Raw genomic sequence first — 16,642 nt, 5'->3', positions numbered from 1 at the left:
CAATCCTGGAAATATACTTAAAAAAAAAAAAAAAAAAAAAAAAAGTCCATCAGTATTTCCATAAATAATTATCATATTGCACAAACTAATCTTAACATTAGAGTTTGAAATAAAACATCTAATTTGATACAAAACTTAACCCAGGAACTTGGAGGGTTGGTGGTATTCTAGCAGTTTCGCGTGCCTTTGGAGATAAGCTACTCAAACCATATGTTGTTGCTGATCCTGAAATACAGGTTGGGAAGCTATCTTTTACAATATGAACTTAGTATGTATTTATTTGGTCTAGCACATATGAATTATCAGCACAAGTTGACTATGCTCTAATTATTTGTACTTGCATATGTTCTCCATCAAATGTAAATGAAATTTATCCTGAAGATTTTGCAACGTGCTAAGACCGTTGAATTTAACTAAGAGGTCATTGTTTCAATCCTTTCGTGCTGCTTTTGTAGTTTCAAACTATTTGGCATTGCATGTTGGTGTAATCATGTAGTTAAAAGTCATATGCTTAAAACGCTTTATATCGCTGGACAGTTATATTTGGGGACAGGATTAGCAGTTAACGATCTATCGTTCCGATCTTCAAAATATTAAACCCATAACCATAGGTTTGTATTTTGAATGTTTATCTGTTTCCTTATGCTTTTATAATTGCTTCTGGAAATCTGGAAGAGAGCTTTGCTTTTGCTGTTTTTACCTGCTTCCTTTACACTGATGTCCACTCATCCGAACAGGAAGAAGAAATTGACGGTGTAGATTTTATTATCATTGCAAGTGATGGACTTTGGAATGTTTTATCAAATGAGGTGATTGTTCATTCAAATTACTTTGTCTCTCACTGTATTGTTCTATTAGAAAGAGTACTTATTCATTTATTTAGTTTCTTAAACAAAGAAGATCTGTTCTGGTTCTGGTTTTGACATCTTAATATGTGATAATGCCAACTTGAAGATCTTATAAAGAATGACTATCTAGGGTTGGAAGGATTTATGTAACGACCCAAGCCCACCGTTAGCCGATATTGTTCTTTTTGGGCTTTCCCTTTCGACTTCCCCTCAAGGGTTTTTAAACGCGTCTGATAAGGAGAGGTTTTCACAATCTTATAAAAAATGCTTTGTTTTCCTCTCCAACGATGTGGGATATCACAATCCACCCCTTTCGGGCCCAGCATCCCCGCTGGCACTCGTTCCCTTCTCCAATCGATGTGGGACCCCCCAGCCCACCCTCTTCGGGGCCCAACGTCCTCGCTGGCATACCGCCTAGTATCCACCCCCCTTCGAAGTTCAATCTCCTAGTTGGCACATCGCCTGGTGTTTTGCTCTGAAACCATTTGTAACGGCTCAAGCCCATCGCTAGCAGATATTGTCCTCTTTGGGCTTTCCCTTCCAGGCTTCCCCTCAGTTTTTTAAACGCGTCTACTAGGAGAGGTTTCCACACCCTTCTAACTTCGTTCTCCTCCCAACAATTTGGGATATCATATCACAATTCAAGTCATTTGGCCTTTCTCCAATAGAAACCAGTTCCGAGAGATAATTGTCAAGCACTCTTCTTCCATGTCATGATCTTCGAACCAACTATCCCACGACCACCCAAAAAAGGAATATGCAATACCATTTTATTATTCTTTTATTGATTGTAATGCATAAACTATACAAGAAAACCTGTAGGACGATTGAAAAGCACTGCTAGTCTTTGGGGCATTGGCAGAGTTGGCTACCATAATTTTCTAGTTTCAGTAGTAGGCACACAGAATGCTCAAATCAAACTACATATTGTCTAAGTTTGATATCCGTTTTGGGGTTTCCAGGATGCTGTAGCATTGGTGCAACACATCCAAGATACAGAAGTGGCATCAAGAACACTAATCCAAGAAGCATATGCTCGAGGGAGTTCCGACAACATTACATGTGTCATCGTACGATTTGGTGTATCGTAACTCGATACAATCCATGGAACTTGTATGAAGTAGCAAATGGCAGTTCTTTCACATGGAATGCCATGACTAACTACAGTTACTGGTCTTAACACGGCCTTGATCCTTAAAGATTAGCTGAATTGTTTGTTTATACTGAGTAGAATATGTAACTTATGCTAGCCGTGCTCAGGACGTTCCTGCTCAATCTGTAGACTGCTTAAAACGTTGCCTTTATATGTATATGACAGACTGATATGTTCACTTTTAATTCAAACTCGTGTTACGGATGTCTTTTTCACTGGGTTTTCTCACATTGTACTAACTTCAGGTTTCTTTTCTCCTTCATTTTTTACCTTGCAATATTAACTTTTTGTGAACATTTCAAAACTACCCTTAGAATAGAACATGAAATGATGTACACCGATGCATTGTTTTCGGTCTCAGTTTTTGTCTGAAATTTTAAAGGGGTTCTTATAATTAAAATTGATTTCGTATTAATGTGATTAATGATTGATATTACTTAATTTAATTTAAAGGGAAAGAATTTAAGTTTTAAAAGTACATAATTATAATAATTATAGTTTAAAATAGATAATATTGATTAGTAGCAAATCTCTTGTATCATGTGGGGGGAAACAAAATCTCTTATCTTTAATGTTAAACATTTATAAAATAAGTTGCACAGAAATCATTAAAGTTGCCTCTTTTACAGCTCCATCCTCCTATAATTAATCATTATGGAACATGGAAGGTTGGTCCATAAGAGGATGAAGTATTTTTAAAAATAATATATTTAATATAGGAAATTAGTCAACGAATGGTTCTATGGTGTAGTGGTTAGCACTCTGGACTTTGAATCCAGCGACCTGGGTTCGACTCCCGGTAGGACCTCTTTTTTCCTTTCCACATTCCCAAAACTGCATCTCGGTGGGTCCAATCAGAAAGCCCACTAAGAAAAGCTGAAGTAGCCCAAGCCCAGCACACAAATGAGGCCCAGAACAGGCAGCCCACAACTTATGAGGACACGTGGCGATATATAAGAGGGTGTGAGTCTGAGGAGGTCGCTGCATCATAAGCACCACTTTGTTGACAGTTAGAAATACACTGTTTCCTCCCGCGAAAAAGCAGTTTTGTTATAATAGTTTATTTGTGAAGAACTGGAAAGGCACGAGAAGCTAGTGGGCGGTGGGGTGGGCGAAGCGAAGCGAAGCGAAGGGCCTTCCGTCAGACATGGCCCTATTTCTCTCTCTCTCTCTCTTACTTTTTCCCATCTTCTCTGCTCTCAACTTTCTACTTCCACTCCCAGCTGTTGCTGTTCCACTCCTGTGGGAGCCTGCTCTTCTGAAGATCCCTGATCTAGGTCTCCACCAATATGGTGAACGATACTGAGTATTACGACATTCTCGGTGTTCGTCCTTCTGCTTCCGAGGACGAGATTCGTAAAGCCTATTATCTTAAGGTTAGCTTTTCTGAGACTGGAGGATTCATTGATTGATTGATTTATTTTATAAGGATTTTTGAGTTTTGTTCTGTTAAGTACTTGATTCTTGTGTTGTTGGAAATCGATTAGGCATAATGAGCATGAATTGCATAATTAGTCTGGTGTTTGACTTGATTGTTTTGGAACAGGCGAAACAAGTCCATCCGGATAAGAATTTGAATGATCCTCAAGCTGCTGAAAGGTTTCAGGCAAGTATACTCTGGCTCATCGTCTTCTTTACCTTCTACGCTTCGTGTTTGGCATAATGCGGAACTTTTCCCCAGCGGCCGAAATTGTGTCGAATGAGATCATTTAGTTTACTTCTTGCAGGTGTTAGGTGAAGCCTATCAAGTTTTGAGTGATGCAGTCCAAAGAGATGCATATGATAGGAATGGGAAGCACAGTATTACTAGGTTAGATCTTCATTTGTAATTGTGGTTTTCTTCATCCACGTTGATGTCATGTTGTTCAAGTTATTTAATTTTTCTCTGGACTGTTGTTTGATGTTATTTTCGATAATTTGCTGTTTTTTCTTTCGACATTATTGGATCTTTTATGTTCAGGGAATCCATGCTTGACCCTACTGCTGTCTTTGCACTTCTATTTGGAAGTGAATTGTTTGAGGACTATATTGGACATTTAGCTGTAGCATCAATGGCTTCATCTGAATTAGAGAGCGAAACTGGTAATTCAGAGAGATTACAAGATAAGTTGAAGGCAAGTATACCTTAAGGTGTTTACAAGTTACGATAAGTGAAATATAATTGTTGTGCCTTCTCTAAAGGAATTCATATTGGCCAACTTCTGCAAGACAACCTTAAATAAGAAGATTTCCATTTCAGAGCACACAATTAACAATGAAGATACTGTTGTATCTAGTCAGATTCATGCTTTTCCTACAATAGTTTAGTTGGTGACCAATCCTTCTCTAAACAACTTTTATATCTATAAGCAATGTTAGATAAGAAGGAATCCTTTTTCGTCTTTTTTCCCCCCCAAACATTCTCTTTCTTTCTCTTTTCCTTTTTCTAGTTAAAATTCTCAGGAACATAATTCTGTTTCCCTATTTAATTCTCTCCCTTGCACATGTTTCTCTCGTAAAATTTGAAAAGATTTCAACATCTTTGAGAAACTGTAGTTTTAGCTTCCGGCAAAGTTAGCACTTAAACATCGGACTCTTCCATGCTCCAACAAGGGATGTTTACTTGGATAATGTTTTCTTCCCTTTCTATAAACCGCATCTCAGATCCCTTATATGCAACTTATCTAATGTAGGCTGTCCAGAAAGAAAGAGAAGAAAAACTTGCACGCGCACTTGAGGGCTTTCTTAATCAATATGTTCAAGGTGACAAAGACGGATTCTTACGGCATGCTGAATCTGAAGCCAAAAGACTCTCTAATGCGGGTAAGAACAACTATGAATATGATATTGCAATCACTCTATTCCTTGTGCCTTTTTCCTTCCAGATTCCATTAATTGCTAACTTTGACCGTTTCTTGGTGCAAGACTTTTGAGTTCTTGTGTTTTTTTTTTTATGCAAGAATATTAATGATAGCTTATTAAGTTCGGCATTTTCTTGAAAGCTTACTGATGCAGGAGCCTCTTGTATTTATACTGATGATCCTAGTTTTTACCCATCTTGGACATGCAGCTTTTGGTATTAGTATACTACACACGATAGGCTACATTTATTCAAGACAAGCAGCACAGGAGCTTGGAAAGAGAGCCATTTATCTTGGCGTGCCATTTGTGGCTGAATGGTTTCGCAACAAGGGGCATTTTTGGAAGTCACAGATAACAGCTGCAAAAGGCAGGAAGATCTCAAGCTTACAATTTGTCTTCTTTTCCTCATCGATGATTAAGTATTTTTCTTTAATAATTTGCTACTTAATCATATCAACTATTTATATGTATCAGGTGCTTTTCAGTTGTTACAACTTCAAGATGATATTTGCCGGCAGTATAAAATGGATGGTAGTGGCCCTGAAAATGATATTGAATCGCATATTAGATCGAATAAAGACACATTCCTCAATTCTTTGTGGAAGCTTAACGTGGTGGACATAGAACTGACTCTTATAAATGTGTGCCAGATGGTGAGCTCTCTTCTTTTTCCCTCTTTTTAAAAGCGGATATTTGGGAGCTTTCCAGGGAAGTTCGTTGCACGTTGTATGATTCCGTGGCATTAAGACTTGGGAATAAGTGTTAGCTGAATTGTTACTTTGACATTGAAACTAAAAGAGGAAAAAAAAAATCTTATTAGGCACACATAATGAATTCTTTTGTGATCCAATTTGTTCCTCAGGTGCTACGGGATAATACTGTAAAAAGGGAAGAACTAAAAGCTCGTGCTCTGGCTCTGAAGATTCTTGGAAATATATTCCAGGTTTTACATGAGATTGAGATCTTGCATCATGTTCACCTTTATTGTTCATTGATTGCCAGAAGCCAGGAACCACTTTTTCCATTATTAAAGTGTTTCTTAGTTTTTCTAAAAATTCATCGATGCCCTACAAGTTCTGGCCATTTTTTATATAGGGATCTGGTGATAATGGCTTTTACTGGATATAATGACACCCCTCTGATGTCAAAGTCACAGAGTAAAGGATGCCGGGATATTGTGCATTTTCTGATGTATTTTAAAGGATAAGGATGATAATATTCCAGTTTTTAACGCCTTGTTATATATATTACTTCATCTTTATCAGCAGGAGAAGCAAGCACAAAATGGTGGAACATCAAGAAAGAAAAGTGCTGCTGCAGTAGATGACGATGGAACGAGTTCAGAGAGCAGCGACGATGAGGATGATCCCCGAAGACCACTATCTTATCGAACTCCTTTTCTTACTCAGGCAAGTTGATCAATTCTTCTCTCTTCACTCAAAAAGATTCTCTTTATCCATGTATATTGAAACTCGAGCTGAAAAGTTCGGCTGGTACCAGCTAATAATGCTAGGTCAGAATAAGCAAAAACTTGACTCTTTTCGCAGATCCTCTAGAATAATCATGCTAGTTGGAACGCTAGTTTCTTTTCCGAACACATGTAAGTCATAAGAAAAATAAGCAACTTACCTGAATGAGTAATCGACCCTTTCAGTTTCTGACACCTGAAAGGGTGGTCGGCCTGATTTTATTGGGAGTAGGAAAAGAGAGCGAGGATGTGGAAAATCATACCTCTGTCTATGGATTTAGTTTGACCTTGAATAGTCAGTATGCACAAATATTTAGAAACTCTTCTAAAAAATGACTTTTAATAATAATAGTCACGTGAAATTATAAGTTTATAAGTTAAGTTTTTTGTAATTTTTTATTCAACAGTTTATTGACTGCATAAATCTACTAAATACAATGTGTAAGGTCATGTTAAACACATTATTCACAGTAATACGACTTAATAACACCGATAAAAAAAAAACAAAATCAAATTTGAAAATAGACAAGTCTTTGCTACAGTCTCTAGTTCTGTCATCTCTGTGATGAAGTTTTGTGATTATTTTTGGTTTAAGAACATGACAAGTAATCGTTGTTATAATTTACCAAAAGACAATTCCTGAGACATAAACAGCACCTCACTATTCATGCAATCATTTAAATTTAGTAAATTTCATGCTTGCATTGAAGTCAAATTCCAACAGAAAAATCTCGACCAGAGGAACACTTTAATTTGCTTGATCTTTTGCGCTCTTTGATGGGAACGATGTTCACTGTTGAAGTTCTATATCATTGTTCATGCCGTGCAGGGTATAGGGAGACTCTTCAGATGCCTCTGTAATCCAGCATTTGATGTGGACGATGAAGAGATTGTGTATAAAAGCAAATGATGAATATATATCTATTCATGCAGGAAGGTTGTACCTCTTTATCTTTCAACTGGCACAGAAGGCTCAAGCCTTCAATTGTGTTGACAATTGATGTGGTTGGACTTTTTATTCGTTAATAATTTTCCAAATCCATGAATATTTTTTGGTTCTCCAAAAGGGCTGCAAATGTAAAGCTCAACATTTTTTTTTTTTTTTTTGACCTTTTCCAATGGTTGGATGCTCTGTTGCTTTATCCAGAAGTCTTATGAAATTGAAGACATTCCACATCTAAACAAGCATGTGTGGAGATAATATAGTTGGCATCTTGATGTCCGTAAGCTACATATTTACAGATGAAAAGAAAGGGAAAACAGTGAGAACAAAGTCCTCATATGTTCCAATTCCCTTGATTCCGAGGTACATGTACAGATACAACATCATGGTTTTCGGGTAAAAGAGTCGTTCGAGATTAGCAACCAATCTAAAAACTTATTCCCATGTTCAATGAGCTGGATATGGAAAAGCAGAGGGGGCACGGTGAGCTTGGACTGCACAAGCACAATGCACAGACATCAAATTTAGACAGCCACTCATGATGAGGGAATGGCGGCCGGAGCAGGTGTGGAGGGCAGGAAATGAGTCACAAACAGCCTGAACAGCAGGGGGAGTAAGAGCTGTGCATTGGCTGATGTTAAGCGTTCTAAGTCCATCATCATCATTCTTTCCCTTCCCCGTTGTTCCCCATTTTGTTGGCTTGTGCTTTATACAGCTATGTGCCAAAGAGTACATTGCTCTGTCTGTTATGTTCTGACAATAGTAGAGCCCAAGTGACCTCAGATGAGGGCACATATTTGCCATAGCAATCACACTATCATCTGCAGATATGAGGATCAAACTTCAGCCACGCTAACAACGACAGAACCAACGCTTCCATCAACCATAAAAAAAATTCAACAATTTGAGAGAAAGAAAATACCCCCACCCCACACGACATACTCCGACAATAACTTCTGATGAGACAGCACTTCTTACCACAAACAGATTCAACTATGTTCGTGCCCACCCCCATAACCACACGGGCTTACCTAAATGGAACGACTTTCTTAGTTACGCTGCGATAAAAGAGCTTTCACTTGCTCTCACCCCATGGAGGAGGAAACTCTCAAAAGATGGAAGCTCCTGCATCTAAGGGGCCTCCTATAGTTTAAATGTTCTTTCTCATATCTAAGATGAGAGTAGCTCAGTTCTGGAAACAGGGCAATTGTCTTAAAAGAGGTGGTAGAGGGTTTTGGAACAAGTGGTTATTTTTATTCTTAAACGAGATTCAGTCCAAGCATCTCCTAGGCCACCGCTCGAATAGTATCAGTTACTCACTCATATTTACACACCTTGTCTGCAAGAGGAAGCTAACTGACCTTGCAACACTTAATTCTCAAAAACTTATCAGATTCGAATATTACGGGCCGCCTTAGACTTCTAGTGTTCTTTTAAAAAAGTGTTTAACAAGAAACCGAGCTTCGGCATTAAAAAAAAACTCAACTACAATGATAATATTGAGTTTGAACCCAAGAGAAGATGCTATTTGGTTTCCTTTCTTGGGCCCATTGAAGAAACCCATGATTTCGTTTCAATCAATCCATCAATTTCGTGGAGAGAAGGGCTATGCTCGGCAATAACAACCAGCATGTCGGATTCAGAGCTGGAAGGATAGGGAGTGAATGATATTTGAGGTCAAGAATACTCCTTTCTAGTAAGAATATCATGAATCAAACAGCTATACTCTATCAAATCAGAAGCATCTATCATCTTTTCAGTTACTAGATATAAATTTGTTGATTGAATCGAGAGATGTACCTGTAATTAGGACACAGCCACACAAGTCCAGGGTTCTAAGATCACGACATCCATACGCCAAGCTCATCACACCCACGTCGCTCACATTTTCACACCATCCAAGATTTACGGACTGCAAACTATTACAGTATTGTCCAATAGCCTGCACATAATTGAAAGTTAATTACACCAATCAACTTCAACATGCTATATAGATTGCTTAATCTTTAATTTGTACCTGCAATGCAGTGTCAGATGCAGCCTTGACACAGCTACAAAGATTAAGAACTTTTAGCTTTCTGCAATAACTGGCCAGATAAGCCAGTGCAGTGTCACTGAATGCAGTACAACCGCTAATATTAAGTTTCACAAGATCAGGGCAACCATGAGCCAGGGCATACAGGGAAAGATCACTGAGCTTGGAACTTTTTCTCAGGTCCAGGACCTGCAGATCATGACAGTAACTAGCAATGGTCTCAACAGCATCATCGGCGAGCTGGGGTTTGTCCTGGCGCAAGATTAGAGTTTGTAGTTTTGCAAATTTGGGAGCAAGAGATAGGACCAAGTTGTTCATGTTCTTTTTGCACCTGAATCAAAAGGGGACACCAACTACCAATTAACTAAGGCGTCTATAACTCGACAACTTTCGTTGCCAAGCATTAATCTTGATCAAAATAAATCACTATATAAATACTTCTGATAAGTTCCAAGCTGATCATTAAAATGTATATAATAATAATGTTGTGCTTGACTTAGCATATGACACCAGTGATGGGTACAAGAATCTAATGGGGTGTGGCCTACATAACAACAAAATAGCTGTCATTCATTAGACGTATAAATGTCCAAAAGTATATGCTTTTCTGGGGGGGTCCAAGCAGCAGGTTATTCATTAAATAAATGCCTAAAAGTAAATGTTGAAGCTGTACTTACAAAATAACAGTCAAAGTTTGTAGCTAGAAAAATCAAGCTTGCACCGTTCCTGATATGTTCATGATTTATAAGTGAAAGTACTAAAAGTTGTATCAGATAATTATGGAACGTTAACGATCATATCTTAATAAAGAGTCATGCAAAGATATTAGACACAAAAATAGTCCTAAAAAATCAGGCTTTACCATCGGAATAGACTCGAGTAATAACCAATGATCTAGTTCCCGCTGAACACCTCGAAAAGGTAGCAGAGAAACAGGATCGCCTCAATTTGAGACATAACGAGGTACTTTCTCGAGAAGTTTTTTCTTATACATTCTTGGGAATCTGTCCTATCAACTGTAGAGGGACTAGGACGCAATATAATATGTTGGGCAAAATTTATGATAAGGGACAATATCAAAACCCAAGCTTTGCCCGATTCTGCAATAACAACAGTGATTTGATCTTAAACATGTAAAATCAAAGACATACGGATCCGAGTTTTTTGTAAGCTTTTGAAACATGTGATGACATTTAAGCACTAAAGAAAATCAGAAGAAAGGAGTCCATTTCATCATATGATATGAAGCAATAACAGGAGAAGGAAATCAATATGAACCAGGACGCAATTACATATGATTGAAATTTTCTCTCTAATAGCAACACAAATCAACATGTTTATAGAAACATCAGAGGTTCAACAATCAAAATTCAAAATAGATAGAAAGGCGTTCAAGGCAGATGAGAGAAAGTACCATGATAGAGAAAGATGGGTGAGGCCAAAGCAAATAGCATCCCTCCATCCACAACACACGCCTGAAGCTACAATAACAGTTCGATCATCAACAAGCGATATAATTTGCAAGAGAAGCTCCATAGGAATGTCCTTCCATCCGGCAATCACCCCACCATCCATTTTAACCCCTTTAGCGCCAACGTCGATTCCATCACCACCAGCAGCAGCAGCAAGCATCATTAGTTTTTCAAAGCACAAGTTCAAGTCCTCAGTCCTCAAGTTTTCTTTACCAACCATTTCACTCAAATTCCCTCAACCCCTCCTTCCCTAAAACTTATCAAACCAGCCTAAAATTATCAGAATTTCCTCGCTTCTGCCGCCTGAGAGAGAGAGAGAAAGAGAAGATAAAAACGAAGAACTCATTAACCAGGTAAAAACAAGCATCTACCCAAATATATCGCACTCTCTTGCCAAAGATTAAAGGAAAAACCGAAAACAGAGCGACCCAATTCAAAAAGTCCCAGTTCTGTAGCATGATGGTTGAAAACAAACAAGAAACCCACAAAATTTAACCAGAAGACATCAAATTTCAGGGAGAAATCAAAAGAACACGTAGTAAAAGGAAAACCCTGAAAAGAAAAGGCAACCACATATACTAAGAATCACAGAAAAAAAAAACAAAAAAAACAAGTAGGGTGCTGATGATCAGAGCTCAAAACCCAGTAGCGATCAATAAAGGGAAAAGAAGTGATTACCTCGGACCGCTTCAGGTGAAAAGAACAAAGAAATTCCTGTAAGGCGGAGGTGAAGCAGTCAGCCGAAGGTGGTCTATAAAATAGAAGACACGCAAAAGGAAGAGCGCCAACAGCGTTGGCGTTGGGACTTGGAAAAAAAAAAAAGGTCCGGTGGCAAAGAAGGAGTAATGCAGATTGCGCCACGTGGAAAGCATCCTGCGTGAGTGTGAGGATGGCCTTCGGAGTTTCAAGTGGGGCCCACATCCTGTTTACGTGGGGACCACCAAAGGATTCATAATTGAAATTAAAAATGAAATTGAACTAAATACCAAACTCCAATTTTCGAATTTTTTTATGTATATTTTAAAATTTATTTATTGATTATAAATATTATTTTATATTATTGGGGAACAGAGTGTGAGGTGTGCGTAGAAGGTTCCATGTGTAAAAAACCGAAGCCGCACTCAAAAGCAATTCCTTTTCCATTTCATCCCACAATCGAAAAATGGACCCTTTTTATTTTTATTTTCTTTTTTCCTTTATTATTAAAAAAGAATATTACTCCAAATTCCTTCAAATTTAAAAATAGGTGAATTTTTGGTATTTATTCAGCTAATTTCCTCTCAAAGTTATTTAATAATATTCCTTTTTTTTTTTTTTAATACCATGGTTTAAAAAGTCATCCAATCAAACATTTTTTATATTAAAATTTGGTTTCTTCCATAATTTTAAAAAAATTACGAATATACCCTTCATCATTGTTCATATCCCTTATGAAGACAAAATTGGATATATCAATCATCTAAAAAAAAGAACAATAATTCTCTTCTTGTGAAAAATCTTAAAATAAGAAATTAAATGCTTATTAATTGATGAACCTTAGCTTCTTTTTTTCTTTATAATATATGTCATTTTCATATTTAATAAATCCTAAACCCTAAACCCTAAAAATTTCTGAAAAAAGTTTTTTTTTTTTTTTCTTTTTTCAGATATAATACTTGAAAATCATGATTAAAATAAACAAAATAATAAAAATGCACTTTCAAACGGAAGTTAACGAACAAAATTAGAGAAGATTTAAACAAAATATTTAATTAAAAACGAAGAAACAGATCGAAATAGAGGAAGCCCTATGCATCGTCAATCATCGTTATCATCAATCAAGTAAAGACAACAGTTGATGCTGGGAAAGCAAAGGCATCCTATGGTCTACTTTAGCCCATTCCATTAAGTGGGGTACTCAGCTTTATACTAAATTGGCTAAGATATTTAGATTTTACTTATATGGCCATCACACCCAACCAATCCATTTCATTCTGTTCATGCTTTTACACTAACTTTTCTTTTTAAAATAAGGGAATACTTTCTATCATAGTCTTGCTGCGTCGACCTTCATCTTCTGCCAAACATCTTTCTTTTGACCAATTAAAAAAAAGGATACTGTCTGTTTGCATCTCATGAATCATTGAATTCTGCACTTATTTTGGGCTCTGTTCATTCTCTTATTCCCATCTCAGCTTCCATGATTGATGTTTTGAATGGATTTTTCCCCTTTTTTTCTCCCTATGGCTAGTTTCTGGTAGGGAATTATTGAGTGGGTTATGGCTTTTAGGTTTCTATGGTCTAGAGGCACTAATATATTCAATAAACTTTGCTTTTGTCCGATCTGCTGATTAAAGATCAGTGTGTGGCAACAGCCCAAGTCCACCACCGGTTGGATATTGTCCGTTTTAGCCCATTACGTATCGCCGTCAGTTTCATGGTTTTAAAACATGCCTACTAGAGAGAGGTTGTCACACCCTTATAAAGAATACTTTGTTTCCCTCTCCAATCGATGTGGGATCTCACAATTCACCGCTTTTCAGGGCCCAGCATCCTTGCTGGCACTCATTCCCCTCTCTAATCGGCACACCGCTTGGTGCCTAGCTCTAATATTACTAGTAACAGTCCAAGTCCACTGCTAGCGGATATTGTCCGCTTTGGCCCGTTATCTATCGCCATCAGCTCATAGTTTTAAAATGCGTCTACTAGAAAGAGGTTTCCACACTCTTATAAATAATGTTCCGTTTCTCTCTCCAACCAACGTGGGATCTCACAATGTGTGTGGTAAGTATTCTACCCTCTAGTTAGTAGTCTCTGTCTGCTTTTGTTTTTTTTTTAATGTTTGTTTATAGTCGTATAATTTTGCTGATGTTTGCTTGTTTGTTATTTAGGTAAACATTCATAATCAGAGATGTTTCAATTTCACACGTAAATCCAGACTCATGGTAGGAAAATTAGAAACTGTTGAAGTGCAATAAATGAATCAATACTTCAATTTGCATGCTACTGACCTTTCTTCCAAAATAAACCATAAAGTTTACCTGTAAAGATTGGACTTTCTGAAACTATGATAAGCAAGTTGATATGATCACGTTTTCTGGCATCACCCGTTCTTTGGATCCTGAAATTAGCAGCAACAGATAAAATATCATAAGAAAACTTGGGTTGTAAGTGCTTTTGTTGATTAAAAATAAATAAATGAAGCCAGCCCTCATACATGTGACCAGTAGATTACAAAAATGGAGTGATGTTAGTGTGAAGAAACTAACACTTTTTCCAGCCAGCAAAGAACAGCTAGCTTACGTTTGAAAAAGCTTCCTAGAGTCTGAAACAAATTGCAACTCCTCCCCAGTGAGCAAGGAGCGATAGAAGGAAGTAAGGATAGCATTGGTTCTTTCGGTAAACCAATGCATGAGCTGAGGCTCCCATGTCCCACCAACCCTTCGAAAGAGGGCGTAGGTGGATTTCTATCCTGAATAATTGGTCCTTTTTGCTCTATTTGCCTATTGCTTTCTATTTATAGATAAATAAAAGCGATCGCGCTCCTGAACCGATTCATTGTTGGTCTCACAATTTCATTGCCTCGATTATAAGGAGAGGTGAAAGAAAAGACTTGAGATTGATTTAGGAGTCTTTGAGCCTCACTCAACTATTTGTATGGGATGAATGGAGGACGAAAGACAAAGAAAGGGACAAGTGGGCTTGATGATTGGAGAAAGGGAAGGGACGTGGTTGGTGTGTCACTGGGTCGGTGGGGAAACCCGATTCTTTCACAAAATGAAGGCATATTAAGTAAGGCAAAGATAATGATGATCAATTAATTTCCTAAAACCACATATTTTGGAGGCTTACTGTGGATACCTAGGCACCCAGATTTGTTGGTCCATTCATCATTAGACTCCGGATCTGTTTCAATCATTTTCTGTACTTTCTAAGGGAAGCCCATCGTCATAAAAATGGAGGATCATGAGGAGTTAAGAGGAAGCACTTACCCCTCCTTTACACATCTCTCCACACTGCTTCAGCTTTCTTCCAAACTCCATCTTCCATTGCACAAAAGTTAGTTCCAGCAAACTACTTTGGGAATGCTTTCAATTGGTATCCCACAATAGCAAACCCACACAAATGCAGAGAGAATAGACAATAAACATCAGAACAAAGCAAGCATAATCTGTTAACATAAAATCACATTTGCTGCAAAAAAAATGAAGCATATACAAGTCCAGCAGAAACTTACCCGGATGAGGCACTCTGCGAAGGATTCCTAAGCACAATACGTGTATCGCCTCCCAGCCTCGAGTTCCTAAGAGTAATCTGGAGCTCACGATCAGTGCGATCCTTTCCCATCTACCTGTCATTGCAAATGCTTGAGCCCGCACCAAATACAGTAAGGATGAATGCAGTTCCAGCTTCATCACCCTCTGCAACCCTTTCAACAACTTTAGGTCTCCATGAATTGCACAGACACCAAGAAGTGATTTGCAAAATGTAGAAGTAGGTTGGCATTGTGGTGTTTTAATAATATTCCAGCCCAACTACTACAAAAGAATAATGTTCATTCCTCAGCACGATCCGTGTTCATATGTCATTGTAGAGAAGGTGACTATCCCCTCCTCAACAAAACCAGCATGACTGCAAGCTAATAAGACTCCAGCTAGAGTTATCCTATCAGGCAGTACACCTTCCCTGACCAATTTATTAAAAGTGCGTAGGGCTTCAAAGTATACATTGTTAACCAGAACCATAATCATAGTGTTCCATGATATCAAATCTCTAACGGACATATCTATAAAGACTTTCATGTAGTTTAGGATACATGCTTACCAGCGAACGAGAGACAATGGCTTCAGATTTGAAACCAAACTTCAGAACCAAATTATGAATTTGACTACCCAACTCACAGGTGTGAAAACTGAAATGGAGCTCGGCACACTGCTCAGTGTAATCTCAATTGGCCTGAGGTTCTCCCTTATGGGATGCACAAAAAGCCGCATGGAATCGCTCTGATGACCATGCCATGCAATGCTGGAGAGCATGACATGACAAGAGCTTGACCCCATTAATTGGTTTCTCCAAAAAGCTACACAGCAACGTTCAAGCCGTCGCATTTGGAAAACAAATCAATTGCAGCACTGAGTCCAATGCTGTTAGAATTAAATACCATCTTGAAACATAAAGAAAAAATTTGCTTACCCAGTTCCAACTCTTGGAGACAACAGACACTGGTCACGATTAATACAGTGAAATGATCGGGAGAGTGCTACTAGAGAGAACTGATATAGTGCCAAAACTCTTAAGCCTGGTCTGTGGCAGCCCAAAATCAAAGAGTTTCAAGAGATAACATCCACCTTTTCCATACTAAAAAATATGCAAACATATAATCAACAAGGCCAAAATTTCCACTGCATATTAATCGATGAATTTCTGAGCACCACGCTTGACACATCCACACCACTTCGAACCATACTGCCAAGAATTTGCTTACCAGACAAGCATACGACACAAGTGAAAGCAAAATGGAGAAGGTAACTTGGTCTAAAACCAGCGTTTTTCATTTCCAGAAAAACGTCCGTAGCATTATTAGCAAATCCAGATCAAACAAAACCAGAAATCGTAGAGTTCCAAGAAATAATGTCCTTCTCAGGCATTACCTGATGGCGTGCACTTTTGACATCGCCAAATCTAAATATACCCTTCAAGCATATGTTCCAGGATACAATATTCTTCTTTTAATGCCACCAAGTGGTTATCAAATATTTTCGTGTAATTTTTTTATATTTTTAATATATGTTATAAATATGTTACATTTGATAGCAAAGTTTCATTTTCCTCTCACAAGTTTTTAGGTTATCAAATATGTTTCTATTTGTTCAAAAAAAAAAAAAAAAAAAAAAAAAAAAAAA

The 16,642-nt window shown here is 37.8% G+C and overlaps 3 protein-coding genes, 1 non-coding gene and 1 pseudogene across 7 annotated transcripts in view; 3 read left to right on the top strand and 2 right to left on the bottom strand.

The window, feature by feature from the left end:
- Nucleotides 1-2,216, top strand: part of LOC111489768 (probable protein phosphatase 2C 11) — a 5,141-nt gene extending 2,925 nt beyond the window's left edge. The window contains exons 6-8 of one of the 2 annotated variants that reach the window (XM_023138144.1): nt 145-236; nt 738-809; nt 1,811-2,216. In XM_023138144.1, the coding sequence (XP_022993912.1) occupies nt 145-236; nt 738-809; nt 1,811-1,939 (293 nt within the window). In that variant the 3' untranslated portion in view covers nt 1,940-2,216. Of the gene's footprint in view, nt 1-144; nt 237-537; nt 699-737; nt 810-1,810 lie in introns of those variants that run through there. The other variant, XM_023138145.1, reaches the window with a different exon arrangement.
- A 521-nt stretch (nt 2,217-2,737) lies between these two features.
- Nucleotides 2,738-2,809, top strand: TRNAQ-UUG. Its single transcript has one exon. It is a non-coding gene; the product is annotated as a tRNA-Gln (tRNA).
- A 264-nt stretch (nt 2,810-3,073) lies between these two features.
- LOC111489759 (chaperone protein dnaJ 10-like) lies at nt 3,074-7,358 on the top strand. 2 transcript variants are annotated; one of them, XM_023138127.1, is made up of 10 exons: nt 3,074-3,377; nt 3,548-3,607; nt 3,729-3,811; nt 3,962-4,115; nt 4,674-4,803; nt 5,051-5,209; nt 5,317-5,495; nt 5,705-5,785; nt 6,111-6,251; nt 7,140-7,358. In XM_023138127.1, the coding sequence occupies exons 1-10, from the start codon at nt 3,291-3,293 to the stop codon at nt 7,218-7,220; spliced, it is 1,155 nt and encodes a 384-aa protein (XP_022993895.1). In that variant the 5' UTR covers nt 3,074-3,290; the 3' UTR covers nt 7,221-7,358. The 2 variants fall into 2 exon arrangements, with proteins under 2 accessions (XP_022993895.1, XP_022993894.1); XM_023138126.1 differs by having other exon boundaries at nt 3,076-3,377; nt 6,108-6,251.
- Nucleotides 7,359-7,465: 107 nt separating this feature from the next.
- On the bottom strand, nt 7,466-13,860 carry LOC111489760 (F-box protein SKP2A-like). 2 transcript variants are annotated; one of them, XM_023138129.1, is made up of 6 exons: nt 13,781-13,860; nt 11,439-11,474; nt 10,703-11,063; nt 9,271-9,619; nt 9,054-9,195; nt 7,466-8,074 (listed from the first exon to the last, which is right to left on the bottom strand). In XM_023138129.1, the coding sequence occupies exons 3-6, from the start codon at nt 10,978-10,980 to the stop codon at nt 7,701-7,703; spliced, it is 1,143 nt and encodes a 380-aa protein (XP_022993897.1). In that variant the 5' UTR covers nt 10,981-11,063; nt 11,439-11,474; nt 13,781-13,860; the 3' UTR covers nt 7,466-7,700. The 2 variants fall into 2 exon arrangements, with proteins under 2 accessions (XP_022993897.1, XP_022993896.1); XM_023138128.1 differs by lacking the exon at nt 13,781-13,860 and having other exon boundaries at nt 11,439-11,593.
- Nucleotides 13,861-14,585: 725 nt separating this feature from the next.
- The window catches only part of LOC111489391, a 3,098-nt pseudogene continuing 1,041 nt past the window's right edge, over nt 14,586-16,642 (bottom strand).

This window comes from Cucurbita maxima, unplaced genomic scaffold, assembly GCF_002738345.1.
Source record: "Cucurbita maxima cultivar Rimu unplaced genomic scaffold, Cmax_1.0 Cma_Scf00014, whole genome shotgun sequence".
In the NCBI taxonomy this organism is placed as follows: Eukaryota; Viridiplantae; Streptophyta; class Magnoliopsida; order Cucurbitales; family Cucurbitaceae; genus Cucurbita; species Cucurbita maxima.
This window is presented reverse-complemented; position numbering and strand designations above follow the sequence as displayed.